The sequence below is a fragment of the Myxocyprinus asiaticus genome, chromosome 14 (assembly GCF_019703515.2).
Source record: "Myxocyprinus asiaticus isolate MX2 ecotype Aquarium Trade chromosome 14, UBuf_Myxa_2, whole genome shotgun sequence".
NCBI lineage: Eukaryota > Metazoa > Chordata > Actinopteri > Cypriniformes > Catostomidae > Myxocyprinus > Myxocyprinus asiaticus.
Window position 1 is genome coordinate 34,293,432 of NC_059357.1, and position 19,552 is coordinate 34,312,983.

Sequence of the window (19,552 nt, forward strand, 5' to 3'; positions counted from 1 at the left end):
GCAGTCACATGGTTACTGCACACTGAGACAGCACCAGGCTTCTTTATGGGCATTAAAAACCTATGCATTGCACAAAAATATCTCTTATTACTGTTCTCGCTTACGTAATATCTCAGACTCTCTGGTTTGCAGCAGCTGCTTCTTGAGTGTGTCATTGCTTTCAGCCATTGACAAAAATAGAAAAACACTACACATTTCCTGTGCCGTTTTGTGATTGGTTGGGCAGTCTACAGCCCACCCTTAATGTTTGCAACACACAGCCCACCCCCATATTGCTTTTAAGCAGGGCACAAATTGGAAAAATTGGGTGGGCAAGACTCATGTTTGGCAAGACTCATGTTTGGGTGGGCTCAGCCCACCCCTGCCCATGCCTACATCCGGCCCCGCTTAGAAGAACAATAGGGCCTCTGCACTTTCAGTGCTTGGGCCATAATAATTCTTAGAAGAACAATAGACACCCCCCCCCCCCCCCCCCATATTAGCACCAAAACATAAAGTGTGCTATATTCCAAGTCTTCTAAAGCCATACAACATCTTTGTGTGTGTGTGTGTGTGTGTGTGTGTGTGTGTGTGTGTGTGTGTGTGTATTATTATTATTATTATTATTATTATTATTGGTGAACTAAAGTGTTTGAATATGCAAACTCATAAATATGTTGTCCAGGTGTATTAACTGATCCGTAATAAATGCTGTTAAATTTAATAATTCATGTTAATTCATTAATATTGTTTACATACCTGTATATTTTTTAACATTATGTAACATATCATCTTCCTTTGTAAATATTTGTTTTCATAAATCAAATAACTAATTAATATCCATGTTAACACATTAAATTCATGTTAAACATTAATCGATTGATTTATTGATTCACTTTTTATTGATTCATTAGTCGCAAGCAATCCATTTATTGAGGTACATTGATTGATCGCAACTACTGCACATTACAACTTGAAAATATTTGAAATGATTACTCTCTCACATCAATAACAGATGGTTATATTTCAGAACAAATAGTTAATTTTAAAGGGATAGTTCACCCAAAAATAATAATTCTCATCATTTACTCACCCTCATGCCAGTCCAGATGTGTATGACTTTCTTTCTTCAGCAGAACACAAACAAAGATTTTTAGAAGAATATCTCAGCTCTGTAGGTCCATACAATGCAAGTGAATGGTGATCAGAGCTTTGTAGCTCCAAAAATTACATAAAGGAAACATAAAAGTAATCTATACAACTCTAGTGTTTAAATCCATATCTTCCGAAGCGATATGATAGGTGTGGGTGAGAAACTCAAATAAATAATATTTAAGTCCTTTTTTTACTCTAAATCTCCACTTTCACCAGGCACCACATGTGGCTTTCAGATGTAAAAATGAAAATGGAGATAAAGTACAAAAATGACTTAAATTGGTATCTGTTTCTCACCCACATCTATCATATCCCTTCTGAAGACAGGACTGGAGTTGTATGGGTTACTTTTATACTTCCTTTATCTGATTTTTGGAGCTTCAAATTTCTGGTCACCATTCACTTGCATTTTATGGACCTACAGAGCTGAAATATTCTTCTATTCTTCATTTCATGCTGATAAAAAAAAGAAAGGCACACATCGTGGACGGCATGAGAGTGAGTAAATGATGAGAGAATTTTCATTTTTGGGTGAACTGTCCCTTTAACGTCTGCGTAAATACACTAGGTAAGCACTCTGTCAGATCAATTTTAGGATTTGCTGTGACTCCATGTAACTGGTAAATGAAACAACAATACTTATGAACTTTGACTCACTAGTGACAATAGATGTGAATCATCAATGACTCGCTAGTTATTGTAACATTTTGTGTTCTGTAGAAGAAAGAAAGTCATACACGTCTGGGATGGCATGAGGGTGAGTAAATGATGAAAGAATTTTCAGTTTTGTGTGAACCATCCCTTTAAGTAACTAGTTTGAAATCAAAGAATGGAATTTATTAAACCTCATTAAGCTTTTTTTTTTTCTTTAAATTCTTTTTTTCTTTTTGCGTAGTCAATCTTTTATTTAAAAAGTTGACAGTTACAAAAGTGGATTATGGATGTATTTTGGGTTAAATCTTCTGAATTACACGGTCTGCGAGAACTCTTAATTTGAAGAGCTCAATGAACGAAAACATTTGGGTTGTGCTTCAAAACCTTGTGAGCTTTCTACCTAGATAGCATTTTATACTTGTTTAGAATGCGCCTACGGTGCCCAAAACATGTCTAAGTAGGCAGCTCACTAGGTATTGACACAGAAACCTTCAGACGCGGTTTTCTTCCTATACTGGCAACAGTGCACGTAGCGAATGTGAAAATACGCGATGTGTTCAGTTGGCGTGAACGGGTAGAGATGTAACTCCTGTAATAAGAAGATTACTAAACGTTGTCTGAGATAAACACCGTCATTCGTCTACCTGGAGGTAAATACTAACCCTTGGTCTTTTTCATGACTTTTTGATGTTTCATCTTGACATGAGATCAGGTTTGTTGCCCAGTAGGGCTGTTTATGAAACAGGAAGTAGCTTGTGCGTTATTTTTGTATGGTAGCATGTTTTGTCGTTGCTTCGCTTCTACATACTAGGAACACAGTGTTGGATTTAAATATAGTGTTATTTGGTGGGCCATTGACAGCCTAATGAGTTAATTTTGGAAAGTTATGTGCACAGTGTTCCGAGAATTGCCAAACTCGGCCATGACAGCAGTACAGCATGCCATATTAACAACAACAGTACTGGTGTGCGCAAACAGTGTTGTAGTGTACTGTCACAACTTTGTGTATTGTGTATTAGCAAAATTGTCACTACAGTTCTCCTAAACATATAAACATTGTCATATTAATATGTTAAAATGATAAGGAGGTAGCCTGTACAATTTAAAAAAGTCAGTTGTGGTAGGCTGACGGATGGAAAACCCCTTGTTAAAGGCTTGGTTCACCCAAAAATGATAATTATGTCGTCATAAACGGCCTTTCTACCGTTGGAGATGTTGGGCAGAATGTTTGGGACTGACAGCCTCAGTTTCATTTCACTTAAATTAAATAATTTCTTCACTTGCATTCTATGGATGAAAGAAAGTCATATGAGAGTGATTTGACCCTTTATGACATTTACAACAGGCGCTGGACTCAATGGATAATGTTTAGACGAGGACATTCAAGAAAATCCAAAGCAGGGACGTCCACAGGACAGTGTGAGGGTCCTGGCATCCATGTGTTTCTGTTCTGGACCAAAGAAGGCGAGCGCTGCCAGTCTTACCAGGAGGGAGAAGTGACGGCTGAGGATCTGACCATTAATGCAGCCAAAGCTGTGGGTAAGTTTGGGTACCAGTCAGGGTTATTATAGTATTAATAACCCTTTAATGACCTTAAAAAAATTACTACTATTGTAATAATAGTGTTATATATTATATAACCCTGTTATTACTATACTATAGTTATAAAACACATTTTTTAAATGTATTTTTTATTTTATTTTCAATTTGTCCTATAAATGTAGTTTAGGCTAATTCTCATTAGTTTCCACTCGATGACCGTTAGGTTTAGCTTTATTTAGGTGTATTTTTTTTCTCAGTGATTTAGTTTCAGTAGATCTTTATGGGGCTTTTCCACTGCACGGTACAGCTCGACTCAACTCTGCTCACTTTTTGGGGATTTTCCACTGTGGATAGTACCTGGTACCTGATACTTTTTTTTAGTACCACCTTGGTCGAGGTTCCAAGCGAGCCGAACCGATACTAAATGTGACGTCAAAACACTGATTGGTCAGAGAGAATCGTCACTACCAGCATCACTGGATTTGCTACACGGGACATCAACCCGCTAGTTTTAAAGTTAGCAACAGCGATAGCAGTATCATTTGTTCATGCGACTTTCGAATTGTAAAAAGAAATGGCTGTGCGCAAAACCACGGCGTGGTCAATAAACAAGGTGCAGACGTTCCTCTTGTTAGCGACGAACGAAATGACACAAAACAAAAAGTCTTTCAGGAAGTGTCTCAGCTGTTGGCCGCACACGGCTACCACCGGACCTACCAACAGTGTAGGGAAAAGTTAAAAAAAACTTAAGTGACTACAGAACCATCAAGGACCACAACAGACAGAGTGGTTCAAACAGAAGAAAGTGGAAGTGGTTCAACCAAATGGATTCAAGGCGTTGCTGTGTTTGAAGCAGGGCAGCTCTCATTTATTCTATTCTCTCTCTCCACATCAGGCATCAGGGGAACAGGAGGCCAGAGGGAACACAAATCTGTTTAGTTCACATATTAATGGTAACAGCACAAATAAACCTTTTTTCCATAAAACAATTTAAATAAAAGTGGTAGTATGTGCATTGGATATGATATACAATATAATATGGTTCACAAAACCATTAAAACACACAAAAGTAAACCAAACAAAGATTAATAGTCTGACATACAAAAATAAAGACAGATGTAATGGTTAAATGAGTCTCAGAAACAGCCGGAGTGGTTTCAACAGAAGAAAGTGGAAGTGGTTTGACCAAATGGAAGCTATCTATGGCAATAGACCGGTGAGCAATGGGAGGGAGAGTGCCCTGGACTCGGCATTGTTGGAGTCCACGATGGAGGATGGTACATTTTGTTACGTTAACCCTATATTCTGCTTGAAAGCTTCACTTTATTTAGTTGACCAGCTACTGAAAAGCTTGCTTCTAAAACAACCAGGCCAATTTAACTGTTACACTTGTATAAAATCACCATGCAACAACTGCTTTATGCAGCACAATGAGCTAGTAGCTAACAGCTAGCGGTCGTGTTATTGTTTATGGTCAGTAACATTTGTGTCGCGTTTAAGATGATATCACGGCAGTAGAGGCGGCGCAACTATGACGATCAGCCTATAATCCCACCCACGTTGAGGCGGCACTAAACTGCAGTGGAAAGGCAAGCTCAGAAAAGTAAATATGCATAATGTGCAGTGGAAAAGTGCCATTAGTTTTTGTTTCAGTTCTAGTATATTAGGGCTGCAAAAGGTAATGCATTAACTGATATAAATTAAATGACGCTGTTTATGATTAAAACTGTTAAATTTCTCAGGGCCGTCTAGCGTTATTGCTATCTTGTGACATTTTCATGTTTAATTAATGCAAGTTGTAAAGGTTTCAAATGTTCTAATATAAAGTAAGGAACGACTAAGAATTTTTTAGCATTCTATAAATTGATTTAAAAAAACTATCAATTGATTAATCGGTTATCAGCCTTTTCCACCACCTTAGTTATCGGTATCGGCAATATTGGTTTATTAATGGCCTATGCTGTTAACTAGAGAGCAGGTTGGCCGATAATAATGCCTATATACTGTGTGTGTGTGTGTGTGTGTGTGTGTGTGTGTGTGTATATATATATATATATATATATATATATATATATATATATATGACACATTTATACATATACATGATAGAGGTCGACCGATACCGATAACTAAGGTGGTGGAAAAGGCTGATAACCGATTAATCGATCGATTAGTTTTTTTTTTTTAAATCAATTTATAGAATGCTAAAAAAGTTCTTAGTCTTTCCTTACTATTAAGAGAACAGACATTGAGGCTACAAGAGTCCAAAATTGTGCTACCAAAATCTCAATAATAACTAAAAAAATTAAGATTTGGTGCATTTCGGGGTACTTTCAACTTTAAACAAGTCCGAAATACACTGGGGACTCTTATTTTGAAATGGCAGAGACTAGGCTATCTTAAAATGCTCTGTACAAGTATTTAACAACTGACACTTTTTATAGCCTATATATTTCACCAGATGAGGTTTATTGATGAGGAATAAAAAATGAGGAAATGAAGAAACTATCAGCATATATTTTTGCCAATAATCAATAGTTCCAAAAAAGAAACAATCTGCACTGATTAATCGGTAAAACCGATGTATCGGTCTACCTCTAATGCGTGATATTATATATAGTAAATGGTATGTACATAAAATTTCAAAGAATTAAATTTAATTAACTTTTATTTAGCATAATATTTACACAATTTCATGCAAACCTTTAAGTTAGTAAAAATAGAAAATAAAACATTATCTTTTGTTTTTGTTAAGCATTTTAGAGAGCAGTTTCTCCTGGTTTCTGTTTAGTCATCCCATATACATTAAGAAATTGTTAAAAAATATTAACAGAAGGAAGAAGGAAATAACAACAGTGCACACAGTATTCCAGTAACTATGGATGGTATGTGTGCATAAGCAATCACATTTTCTCATAAAAAGGCTGATTAAACTAACTGTACAGTGCAAAGTGAATATGATATTAATAGTGGGCAACTGATTCAGGCTGATATAATGTGTGCTTTAGAGGACGATCTATGAGCACTCCATGAAAAAATGCAGAATTTTCAGTTTTGTGAGGTTCGGGAATTAAATCTTTGAAAGATATTAAATTGGCTTATTTGGAGGCCATGTATGATATAAGTTTTATTACTATTGGCCTTTTTATTATTAGACAATTAAAAGTTAGAGGGAACTGTTGAGGAGAGAGGGGTAGAATGAAACCCCAAATATGTGCAGATTTGTCTGCCTCTGCGATACATCGGTCGACCACTAGTGCCAGTGTCAATAAGAACTTTGTTTTTGTTTATATTTCTCAGTGATTTTAAGTTTTTTTTTTTTTTTCTCTCCCTCAGGGATCAGTCCAGTCTGTCATGCCTTGTTTGCTCTCTATGACCCTGGATCCTCATGTTGGTACAGCCCAAATCACAAATTTGACACAGAAAACCAGTCAGGCCTGTTAGTGCATTTCCGTATGAGGTGAATGAGTTTTCGTGTGTGCATGGATAGATGCTTCAGCTTTGTACTAATTTGAACTTGTAATTGTGTGATTCGTGGATTAACGGATTAATTGTTGTTTTGTAGATTTTACTTTCGTAACTGGCATGGCTTAGGTGAAAATGAACCGACAATTACACGCTATGCATTGCGGACTGGTACTGGGACAGAGCAGGTGACGTCTCCTTTGCTGGAGATGACATCGCTGGAGTACCTCTTTGCTCAGGTGAATTTCAAAATTATACCACTCAAAATCAATTGCCTGTGTTGGAGTTTGTAAATAGAGTCCTGTTGAAATGCTACAGCTTCTGTACCTTTCAGATGGAGAATCATGAAAAACATTTCAGCAACTTAAGTCAACATCTGTTGTGCATTATGCAACTAAATCATTAGTCATTGTCTTAAAGTGGCATCACATTAGATTTTAAGCAAACAAAATTACTTCAAACCCTGCAAGTAATATGGGCAACATGATATAATATCAAGTTTTAGGACTAAATATGAAATTATAGAGGTCAATAAGTGATGCTAGGTCCTCAAATGGTCAAATGTTTTTCACTATACAAATTCGTAGGTCAGAATTCACCAAACTTCGGAAACTAGAAATACACCAGAAGTCAGTACAAAGTTCATCATGAAGTTTTAAAAAACAAAATTTCCCCAAGACAGTAAAAAAAAAAAAAAAAAAAGAAGCTAAATGATAAAGTTTTCAGTGATTAAGTTGAAGTTTGTATTTCTGCACCACTAGCATCACCAAACGGAAATAAACGTAGTTTTCAAACAGCTTTCCGAATACACCCTCCATCTGCCACTGGTCGAAAAACAGATAGTCCCGCCCCAAACTCATGCCATTGGTTGAGCCATTGTTGCTCAAAACAATCAGAGCAGTTTAAAAAAATAGTGTGATAGAGCCACATTGTTTACACTTTACAGAACAATCTGCCTACAAATGGTTTATTTATAGTTGTCTCTGCATATTAAGTTTGGAAAGTTGGAAGTATTTTAACATAGAAAAAATGACACACGTCGGCTTTAATGTTCTAACCGATTTCCAAAGTTTCTTTACATTGTCCAGCTGTACTAAATGGCAGGAAGGTATTCTTTGAAAGCCTTTTACATTGTATGTGTTTGTTCTTTTACCAGGCTAAACATGACTTTGTGAATGACTTGGCATGTTTGGATGTGGTGAGGAGAGAGGAAGAGATCGGTCGCTTTAAGAATGAGTGTCTGGGTATGGCTGTGCTTCACCTCTCTTATACTGCCCTGCAGACTGGCTCTTCTCTACAGGATGTGGCAAAGCAAACCAGGTGTGGGCTTCAACTTCCTTCACTGTTAAGAGGAGGGTTTAAAACCGTGCTATTTTAAAGGTGAAGTGTTTCTGAGCTACTAGTGTCACCAAATAGAAAACAGTAAAAACAACGACTGTCTCCAAACAGTTTTCCCAACCTATAGTTGTCTGAGCAAGCTGGAATAGAAGAAAATATTTTACCATCCAAAAAAAGATACATTGACATTGATGAACGTCAGAATTTAAAGTCAATGTGAAATCAAAATCAACCCTATTTACTTTATTAATGCATGTTTGTTGTGTTCTTTTGAACAATTAATCTATGCACATTATTCTTAATGTCTAAATGTTCATACTTGTAATATTTCATAAAAATGTAATAACTTGGCACTAAAAATAATGTTATCCAATAGCCAAACATTTCTTAATTCCTCTCCTCCTACCACTGGTCATATAAAGACATTCTGTATTTGAACGCCCAATTTTCTAGACTTTAAATCTGTCATCAAGATTATGAAGGTAAGTTAAATTGTAACTTAAAATTCTCTATATAAATATAGATCTCCATTAAAAAAAGACATAAATAAATACATAAATCACATGCATTTTAAAATGAATGAATGAATGAATGAATGTTGTATTTATATAACGCTTTTTTGGATGCTACACTCAAAGCACTTTACACAGTGAACAAGGGACTATCCTCAACCACCACCAGTGTGCAGCATCCACATGGATGATGTAACGGCAGCCATAGTGTGCCAGTAGGCTCACCTCACACCAGCTATTGGTGGTGAGGAGAGAGGAGAGTTATAGAGCCAATTTATGGATGGGGATAATTAGGAGGCCATGATTGAGAAGGGCCAATGGGGTTGGGGTTACACCCCTACTCTTTTACGAGAAGTGCCCTGGGATTTTTAATGACCACAGAGAGTCAGGACTCATCCGAAGGACAGTGTCTTTTTACAGTATAGTGTCCCCATCACTACACTGGGGCGTTAGTACCCACACAGACCGCTTGCCTCAAAAACACCTCTTCAGCAGCAACCTTAGTTTTCCCCAGGAGGTCTCCCATCCAGGTACTGGCCAGGCTCAACCTTGCTTGGCTTCAGTGGGCAAACGGTCTTGAGCTACAGGGTGATATGGCTGCTGGAAATGTGCAGTTGTATATTATTTTAATAATGTTGGTAGCCTTATCAAATAGATGTTTATTCCATCAAGCATATTGACAGTTTTGTACGTGATATTTCATCTTTCAGCTTCCTCCGTTGCATCCCTCGATCTTTCTCCCGACACATTGCCCGTGACAACTTCCTCACAAAGTTCCGTATTCGCCGCGTGTTCGCAAACTTTGTGCACAGCTTCCAGCAGCACACAGTAGGAATGGGGAAGCTAGGATCACAAGAGGTCATGTACAAGTATTTGTCCACCCTGGAGCACCTGGCACCACTTTTTGGAATTGAGACTTTCCCTGTGTTCCAACTTGACGTGAGATCTGATGGAGGTGGCAGTGGGTCATACCTCATTGCCTCCCGAACACAAACTACCACTGAGGGTACCAGGAACAGTGAACCTACTCATGAGATTAGGGTGTCTGGGTCAACAGGCATACACTGGAGGAAGTTACCAGTACAAAGGGTAAGTTAATGCTGTTGACATTTGAACTTCTTCCTTTCTATTTGATTTGCACTTTCCGTGAATAGTGTACAAAATATGACCTGAAACTCTTTTTAAAAAAAAAAAAACATGTTTTACAACAAACATTCAGTGAAAGGTGTTTAACCTACAAAAAATGTTGGTTGTCAACTAAATAACTAAATATTTTATGAGCCGTTTTATTTTCTGTTAAATTTATATGCGGTTTGCAATTTTTGCAGCCCTGTTCTCAGCGTTATTTGGGACATGTCTAAATACGGTTCTATTCTATTTTCTAACAATAAACATTAAATAAACAATAAACTTAATGGACAAAATTAATAAAATTTTAAGAAAGAAAGTCATACACATCTGGGATGGCTTGAGGGTTAGTAAATTATGAGAGAATTTTCATTTTTGGGTGAACTATCCCTTTAATGTCATAAACTTTTAGGAGAATAACTACATGGAGAATGACTTCATCCATACCCAAAACAAAGATACACAGGCTCTTGGCGAGCAGGAAATAGACAGTTGGAACTCCTTCTGTGACTTCCCTGAGATCTCTCATATTGCCATCGATGGGGTAAATGTCTGCATCAGTCGCCAAGACAACATGTCCATGGTAAGAAACTGAAATCAGGGCTCAACAATAAAGATTTTTCCTTCTGGCCAAGTCAAGCCAGAAGTTGAGATTTTTACTTGCCCTGGCAACATTTTCACTGGTGCCACCACAAAAAATTATACATTTTTATTTTTTAAGCTACATTTTTATGTGCCAGAAAAATATACTTATATTTTTAAGAAAACATTATTTTCTTTTGAAAAAATAAACAATTTACTACAACATAAGTTTTTTAAATTATGCAGCTATAATGTAACTCCATAATGGCTATTAATTCATTAAACACTTTTGCTGGAAAAAGAAGGCCATTGGTGCAGAGCCCTTGAAATGCTTGGTAAAGTAAGATTTCATCTTTTGCTTTTTGTGTGATATGTGGCCCTGCTGTTCCAGGACATGCGTTTGGGCTCCAGCCTAGAGGCTCGCTCTCTGGTTTCACTGCTTGATGGATATTTCCGCCTTACAGCTGATGCACATCATTATCTGTGTCATGAGGTGGCTCCGCCCAGGGTGGTTCTCAGTGAGGCCAATGGCCTACATGGTCCCATACTGTACGTAACTCACATTGCCACACTCAGTACAGTCACATGGTGTTCTTCCATTCTTACTGATGCATTTACTTTTTTTTTTGTCTGCCTCTAGGGATGAGTTTGTTCTCCAGAAACTAAAGAAAGAGGCAGAGGAGGGAGCGTTTATTGTGCGCTGGAGTGTTTTGGATTACCATCGTCTAATCCTTGCAGCTTTGAGTAGGACACAGGTACTGGTCTACTTTAAACTGCTTTTACAGTGGTTCGATTTGATGAATCGAAAAATTGGGTACAATACATTTGAGTATTATTAGTGATGCTTTCTAAAGCATATTATTGTTATAACTATTGCGAATTTGTTTCCAAAAGATTTTGGTCATATCGCTAACCCCTAACAATTAAACTTCCGATCACTTAGAAAAGTGCAATACTTTTCGAAGCAGTCAGATTTACAATTTTCAATCAACTTACTGGCATTGTGGCACTACGTTTTGCACGGGAAAGCAGTAGTGATAGACCGATATATCGGCCAGGGCTGCGTTTCCCAAAAGCATTGTAAGCTTAAGTTGATTGTAGAGGCCATTGGCGGCAGTGGTTTCTACGATCTGTTTAGGCTTACAATGCTTTTGGGAAATGCAGCCCAGGCCGATTAATTGGACAATATTTGGCCATTTGCGATTATCGGCATTGGCCGATAACAGTGTTCATTTGGCCGAATAACAGAAGTGTTAAAGGGTTAGTTCACCCAAAAATGAAAATTCCCTCAGCAGTATGCGCATTCACGAGAGGGCTGAGGTCATGAGGTCTTTCCAGCAATGGCATAGCAACGTTCCATTCGTTGCAGCAGATGCTCTCTACCTCTGTCGACATTGCCTGGCAGTGCCTGCATGTGTACCACCATGTCTCCTGAGCTCTCTGTCTCTATGAGGCTTGTTGGTCCAGCCTCCTCCATCTCCCTGTGCTCCTGGCCAGAGTGCTCAGGTTCAAATAAATTTGACATGCAAAAACTTGTATCTCCTATTCTCCTCTTAAATGAAAATCTTCTGACATCTTTGTTTAAATTTGTTTCAGTTTGTTTACAGTGTTCGGTCTGTACAGCATTCCTCCTACTCAGTTTTAAATAGCGCTGCTCTTCCAGATGTGTCGCACATGCGTCAATTCTCGCGTGAGCATGCCTACACCAATACGTCACACAAGAGACTGCATGACCTCAGTCCTCTCGTGTATGTGCATACCGCTGCCTAACGGAAGCGATTATTTATAGTTAAAAAGTACTTAAATATTGATCTTTTTCACACCAAAAGCAGTCGTATTGCTTTATAACACAATAATTTAACCACTGGAATCATATGGATGACGTTAATGCTGATTGTCTGTGCTTTTTGGTGCATCAAAAATCGTGTTACCATCCACATCCATTATAAGGATCTACTGAGCTGAGATATTTTTCTATTTTTCTTCAAATGTGTTCTGCTGAAGAAAGAAAGTCATACACATCTGGAATGGCATAAGGGTGAGTATATGATGAGAGAATTTAAATTTTTGGGTGAACTATCCCTTTAACTTTCCCTTGTGTCAGTTCCAAAATCAACCAATAGATTTGTGTCAATGGATAGTGAACACTTTCTTTTTTCAAGGTTTTTCCTTTTCAAATTTATGCAAATTTGAGTAAAAATTGCATTAAATGCAATTAGAAATTTTGTGTACATCTGATTTGCTGTTGTTAAATTGTTTATCGGCATTTATGTCGGTCATCGGTCATCATGCTTTCTAGAAATCGGTATTGCATCGGCCATTGAAAAACTTATATCGGTCGAACACTAGAAAGCACCATTCACATTTTCCTCAGAAAATGTAATAATTTTGTTATAGTAATTTAATGATTAAATTATCTATTATTAAATTCCATAACAAATGCATTGAATTTTTGTGTCATAGCATTGCCTTTTTTACACACCAAGCGCTAGTCCATATTCTTCTAGTTGATTGGGTGGATGTGGTTTGGCTGTTTTTCAACATATGTCTTAAGATACCTAAAAAAGAATTATTGGTTAAGTGACTGAAGTATATTTGTTATCGTAATTGTTAATTGACTTCGTTTCTGGCAGGATGGAGAAAGTCCAATTCACAAGCAGTTCAGAATCACACAGAAGGGCTCTATGTTTAAACTTGAGGGCTGGGATCAAGAGTTCCCCAGCATAAAGCAGCTCACCAACTGCTTAAAATCCTTCGTTCTGAAGTCTGGCGAAGACAGTTTCACTGTGAAGAAGTGTTGCCTGCCCAGACCAGGAGGTATTCACTGTGTGTGTGTGTGTGTTCTGCTTGGCAGACTTTACTATCAACCCTTTGATTTACCCAGAAATGTCTCTGATTAGGAAAAATTCCACTGAAATGTACATGGTTCTCATCAGTTGAGTAATCCTTCAAATGTTTTTATGGTTGTATTGCAGAGCTCTCTAACCTACTCGTAATAAGAAAGGGTGCCAACAGTAGTGTCAAACCTGTGTCTGAAACCCTCAACCTGAGTCAACTGAGGTTTCATCAGATTAAAGACAAGGAGATTGTAAAGGTAAGAGATTGTACGGTAGTCACATCTAATCTTCATGAGCTGAATATTACAAGACCGAACCATCTGGATAAGAAGAATGTTTTAATGCATTCCATTTCGGCACAATGGTTGCACTGATAAAATAAAAGCAGAAATCACTGTCTCAATGTCAGACATAGTTCATCATTTTCCATATGTGTTTTTGTGCAAGAAGGTGTATAATACCTGGAGAAAGCTATCTGTTAGCATTCCCATTCATCTTAATGGCAGTTGCTCGGCTGATGCAGGACCCCTATGGATGTACTTGACACTCAGTTCCATCAAAAATGTGGCACTGGTTAAATATCAACTGTACTATAAGGAAATATTTGCGATTTATTTGTTCCTTAAAAAAAATAAATAAAAAAAAATCAGTATACATGGCTACTTTTTTCAGTGGCAATCAATAAAGCGAGAGGCTTTTTGGCCACATAAGTGTAATTTTGGTACTGTATCTACTGTACCATGGCTAAATGGACCATGCTAACAAGCCAAACCTTGACCCCTTGTTTTCATGGATACAGGAGCAGCACCTGGGACGTGGCACCAGGACTAACATTTACGTAGGCCGGCTGAAGGTTCGCAGCACAACAGAAGACGATGACGACGAGTCGAACAATAATCAAAGCGACAAGAATGGCATCCGAGTTGTTCTCAAAATTCTTGACCAGAGTCACAAGGATATAGCGCTAGTAAGAGCCATGGCTGTTATCTATGGACTAAATGTACCATTAAAAACTACAAAAGCACATATGTAATCTCTTTCCCTTTGTATTTACCTTTAGGCATTCTTTGAGACAGCCAGTCTCATGAGTCAGGTGTCACACTGTCATCTGGTCTTTGTGCATGGAGTTTCAGTGAAAGGATCTGAGAGTGAGTGCTGTGCGCTTACTGACTTCCTCTTTAAAGGCCAAAAGTGTCATCAAAGCTGTTTGGTACTGTTTAATGTTGAGCTTCTTTTTACTGCAAACAAACTGTACTTACACATGATGTACAGTAGGCCTCAAAAGTCCATATTCAAAATCTAATTTAAGCCTGGAAATAAACAAAGTTTTAGGATTTTTGAAATGTTAAAAGCATGACATATTATGACGTAAAATGAATAAGAAATAGAATGATTCCGCACTTCTTCCACATACATTTCTTGGTCACTTATGAAATAAGAACACTTATGACAATTGAGTATGTTAGCTCATTTGTGTAAACAGTCATTGAAGTTTCATTGAAGCACACAAGATGGTCTTTGGAACGTTCTCAAATCATGCTGGGATAATGTGAATCATCAGGTTTTGCACAAACTTGTGGAGTCCATGCCAGCTTGAGTGCATGCTGTGATTAAAGGGATAGTTCACCCAAAAATGAAAATTCTCTCATCATTTACTCACCCTCAAGCCATCTCAGATGTGAATGATTTTTAGAAGAGTATATCAGCACTATAGGTCCATACAATGTAAAGGAATGGTGACCAAACTTTCAAGCTCCAAAAAGCACATAAAGGCAGAATAAATGTGTTCAATATGACTCCAGTGATTAAATCCATGTCTTCTGAAGAGATCCAGTCGATTGTGGGTGAGAACAGAACAAAATATAAATATAGAAATAAAATATGTCTTGCCATTGCAGTCTCTAGACACAATTATGATTTCAAGCTCAGTTACACTTCCTAGAGCTTTACACATTTGAGGAGCGCTAGATGGCGCTAGGAAGTGTAATGGAGCCTGAAATCATGATCGGCAAGGAGATTGCAGATGTCAAGATTTATAGTGAAAATGAATTTTCATTTTTGGGTGAACTTTCCCTTTAAAGCAACATTTTTCAATGTAACTTTTCACTCAAATTGTTAGGCTGGTTTGTAATGAAAATTTTTATTAAATTAGAAAAATGCAAAAAAGATAAATTTTTTACAAGTGGAATTTTGAATCTCACTGTATCTCTTTACTGTACTGTTTTATGTAAGCAGATATCATGGTGGAAGAGTTTGTGGAGTTTGGCCCATTAGATGTGTTTCTGCACAGAGAGAAGGCCCGTGTCACTCCTCAGTGGAAATTTACTGTGGCTAAACAGCTTGCCAGCGCTCTTTGTTATCTTGTGAGTGATGAATGTCAATAATTGGCAAATATCTATTGATAGATCTGTCTGTCTACTTTATTAGGGGCCAATCAGGCCGAACGTGTTCTTGCGCTAAAAAAAGCTAGATGTGGCACAACAAATAGAACAGAACACAGATGTCTCGACAAGCGTTTTTAAAAGTTGAGGTTTTTTTTTACTTGACATGGTCTAAACAAACGTGGCGCTCCTGTGGGAAATGCTGAAAAACAGCAAGACGTGTTCAGTCTGAACGGCCCCTTATTGTCTATTTGGTTGAATCGCACGAAAACCCAAGAAAGGTCTGGGTGATATTTCCCTTAAAAATCAAAAGTAAAAATAAAGAAATAATATTTTGCTTGAAGAAAATATAGCCAATTTTTATAACCATTTTTGACATTATTTTCATGAAAGTGTAGCACATCCTACTCTCCATGTCTTATAACTGTTTTGACAAAATTATAATGATATGTTATTTAAAGTACATGTATACATTTCAGTTGTGAGAATATAGTAAATCATGGTAATATTTGTTGTACTGAGTTTAATTAATGGTGATTTCAATGAAAAACATTGGGTCTTGACAGAATTAATTTCATTACTTTATTACAGTATGACATTTTGTTTGAGTGGGGAATATATTAAATTGTAATGAATGTCACAATGCAATTTTTGAAAAAAGCACTGTTTAAATCGATTACTGTAGGTCTTGATGAAGACCTAATTTGCCGAAACGTTGCTTTTTCAAATACAATTTGTTTAGAGCTTTAATAACAGTGTGCGGGCATGTATTTCCTTTTTCTGCATTTCTTACATTTTGTTCTGCACTCAAAGCTTCTCATTTTCTTTATGCAAAATAAAAATAAAAATTCCCTTGTGATTTAGGGTGAAATGTAACCCAGACATTTCTTCACGAGATTCACCCATTCATCACCTTTTTTTTTTTTCCACAGGAGACAAAGCGCTTGGTCCACGGAAATGTCTGTGGCAAGAATATTCTGGTGGTGAGGAAGGGTTTAGAAGAGGGCACGTCTCCGTTTGTGAAGCTGAGTGACCCATGCATTGCTCTGACAGCTCTGTCTCGTGGAGGTAACTGAGAATTGGGTTGTTATTCACACGTAATGTCGCGCAAGTAAAGTACATCCTGTATCTCTCTTATCTGTGCCATTTCACTAGTTTCCTTACTCTGCTCTTTACTACTGTTTACTTCATCAAATTCTCTCATGGTTGACAGAACAGGAAGCTAAGTTCTAACCCCACTTCCTTATGGTGATGCTCATTTCCTTTTGTCTAGCACATTTAGTAATGTCAGAATGATATTATTTACAGAACTGAGGAAGATGACCAGAATTCACTGTGACCGAAACCTAACCCCTAAGTATTACACTTTGGCGTGTAACTCGTTCTGCTGATAAATTGGATGATAAAATGGGTGAAAATATCCCATAGACTTATATTGAAGGAGGGATTTAATCCATGTCTATGGACCAGAATATCATAGAGACTTAGGGGTGGGCTTTTTGTCTTGAGTTAGTAAGCAACCACCTGGAACACTCTAGCAGCCGTATAGCAACACCCTGTTATCCAGCCACAACACCCTAGCATCGGGGTGGTGGGTTTTATACAAGCAAGCACCACTCACATCTAGGGCTGGGCGATATGTCTTAAAAAATTATATCTCAAAATTTTTCAGCCTATTGACGATATTCCATATATATCTCGATAATTATGTATTTGCTCTGAAATGGCTAAAATATATATATATATATATATATATATATATATATATATTATCAGAGGAACCATCATTTCATCCAAACAGCCTTTGTAGCCAAGAAGATTCAATATTTTAAAGACATGAAATAAAACTCTATTTAAAATAAATAGTTTTTCATTAAATAAACACAATGGAGAATGAAATCTAATAATTTTCATTGATATGCACTTTATATTTATATTTCATATACAACGATACATAGTAACTTAATAAAAATAATTATTTACCTTTATGTTTTTACTAATACATTTTTGTGAATGCACAAGGTGTGCAAAGCTACTTCACTGACTTAACATTGCATAATACTAAATTATAACTGTGGGACATGTCAGGTTTATTATTATAATATAATGCTGAATTATCTTTATTATTCTGATTATTAGATTTGTGTTATACTGTACAAAAGTAATATATTTCTGTCCTGTTTACTTCACCTCCACCTGGGGCTTTTATTTTGACACTGAAAGTGCTGTCGTTTTTGTTTATTTTGTCAACTTCACAAGGAGCACTTATTGTGACAGAAAAGGCAATGTAGTATTTGACAGATTACAATGTTCTGCATTTCCTGAAATGCAGTAACCTCCTCCTTTTCTGTTATTCTGTGTCGTGTTTGTACATTTGTATAATAACTTGTAACTGTTACTAATGTTTGGAATTGCACGAATGCTTGAACCTGCATCACTTTGATTTCACAATGCACGTGAACTTATCTGAGAGCGCTGCCGTGTGCTTCCACACAGATCAGCGCATCACCGGTTTATTCTGAATCACAGACAGACCATGTTTATATGTCTTTAAAATGCAGCTTTTTATGGATTAATAAATATATGATCAACTCGCCATTTTTTATGTTATTTTGATTAATTGTGCAGCTCTGAAGGATTGTGAAATTAGTCTACTGATGCGCTCTTTATGAAACTTAATGTCCAAATGAAAGCACATTAAAATCATCGCAATATTCACGATATTGGTAAATTTTACATTGTCAGCAAAATTATCTCGATTATATCATTAATATTCAATATCACCCAGCTCTACTCGCATCTGGATTCATTTACATGCTTACATGCATATATGTGCATAAAACATGTGCAGACATTTTCGCACAGAAAGCACGATTCATCAGTTGCGTTAATTTCTTCATTAAGATAAAATGATGTCCAATCCGTAAATGTTAAAATACTTTTTTAAAGTTTTTAATTTACGTTAAAAATTTTTTTGTGGTAATCAATATTAAGCCACAAGTGCTGTCGATTCAACTTAACTTGTATTGAACCTGGGATATTCCTTTAAATAAGCAGCCAAATCTGACAATGGTGTCATTAATTGTAATTCTTTAGCTCAGATCACACTAAAAAAAATGCTATTTGTCATGCACGTTCTTGAGTTGACTGACAGTCTCTATCTAAAAGGTGATTGGCTTACTTTTCTACATCAGCCATATTGGGCATCCAAGTTCTCCCATGCATTTTAATACAAGTTTCCAGGGGGCCTGGAGTCGCGAGTTCGAATCCAGGGCGTGCTGAGTGACTCCAGCCAGGTCTTCTAAGAAACCAAATTTGCCCGTTTGCTAGGGAGGGTAGAGTCACATGGGGTAACCTCCTCGTGGTCGCTATAATGTGTGGTTCTCGCTCTCGGCGGGGCACGTGGTGAGTTGTGCGTGGATGGTAACGTGCTCAACAAGCCACGTGATAGGATGCGTGGATTGACGGTCTCAGACGTGGAGGCAACTGAGATTCGTCCTCTGCCACGGCGAGCCACTACGCTACCACAAGGACTTAGAGTGTATTGGGCATGCCAAATTGGGGAGAAAAAGGGGAGAAAATTAAATAGTCTGGTTAAATAGTCTTTGCTACAGGCATGCACTCATTTAGAATAATCAGAATTCATCAACATTTTAATGTGGATAAGAACAAAAAATTCTCTGTCGAGAATCTGATGGAATAGTGAATTTTTTTTTTAGAACATTTTCTGCACACATAAGGACACTTGCAGGGCTCGACAATAAGGACTGCCCGATGGCCCGGGGCCAGTGTGAGAAAGATTCGGGCCAGTTGCTAGAACTGTCACTTGCCCAATCGGGCCAGTGCTGCATTTATAACATTAGTGCAAGCAAACAACAAGCGAGAGAGCACAAAAATTACACAGAGCAAACGAAGTCTTCTAAACGAGGAGCGAGCGCGAGTATATTTATCTCGCAAAGACATGCAAATGCATAATATA

The 19,552-nt window shown here is 37.3% G+C and overlaps 1 protein-coding gene across 1 annotated transcript in view; it reads left to right on the forward strand.

The window, feature by feature from the left end:
* Positions 1-2,226: 2,226 nt before the first annotated feature.
* LOC127452090 (non-receptor tyrosine-protein kinase TYK2-like) overlaps positions 2,227-19,552 on the forward strand; it is a 32,076-nt gene continuing 14,750 nt past the window's right edge. Inside the window, exons 1-15 of the mRNA XM_051717268.1 lie at positions 2,227-2,438; positions 3,134-3,327; positions 6,667-6,790; positions 6,896-7,034; positions 7,952-8,115; positions 9,356-9,734; positions 10,186-10,356; positions 10,747-10,904; positions 10,996-11,110; positions 12,989-13,172; positions 13,331-13,449; positions 13,992-14,159; positions 14,253-14,340; positions 15,428-15,555; positions 16,506-16,641. Coding sequence (XP_051573228.1) covers positions 3,153-3,327; positions 6,667-6,790; positions 6,896-7,034; positions 7,952-8,115; positions 9,356-9,734; positions 10,186-10,356; positions 10,747-10,904; positions 10,996-11,110; positions 12,989-13,172; positions 13,331-13,449; positions 13,992-14,159; positions 14,253-14,340; positions 15,428-15,555; positions 16,506-16,641 — 2,248 coding nt within the window. The 5' untranslated portion in view covers positions 2,227-2,438; positions 3,134-3,152. The remainder of the gene's footprint in view (positions 2,439-3,133; positions 3,328-6,666; positions 6,791-6,895; positions 7,035-7,951; positions 8,116-9,355; positions 9,735-10,185; positions 10,357-10,746; positions 10,905-10,995; positions 11,111-12,988; positions 13,173-13,330; positions 13,450-13,991; positions 14,160-14,252; positions 14,341-15,427; positions 15,556-16,505; positions 16,642-19,552) is intronic.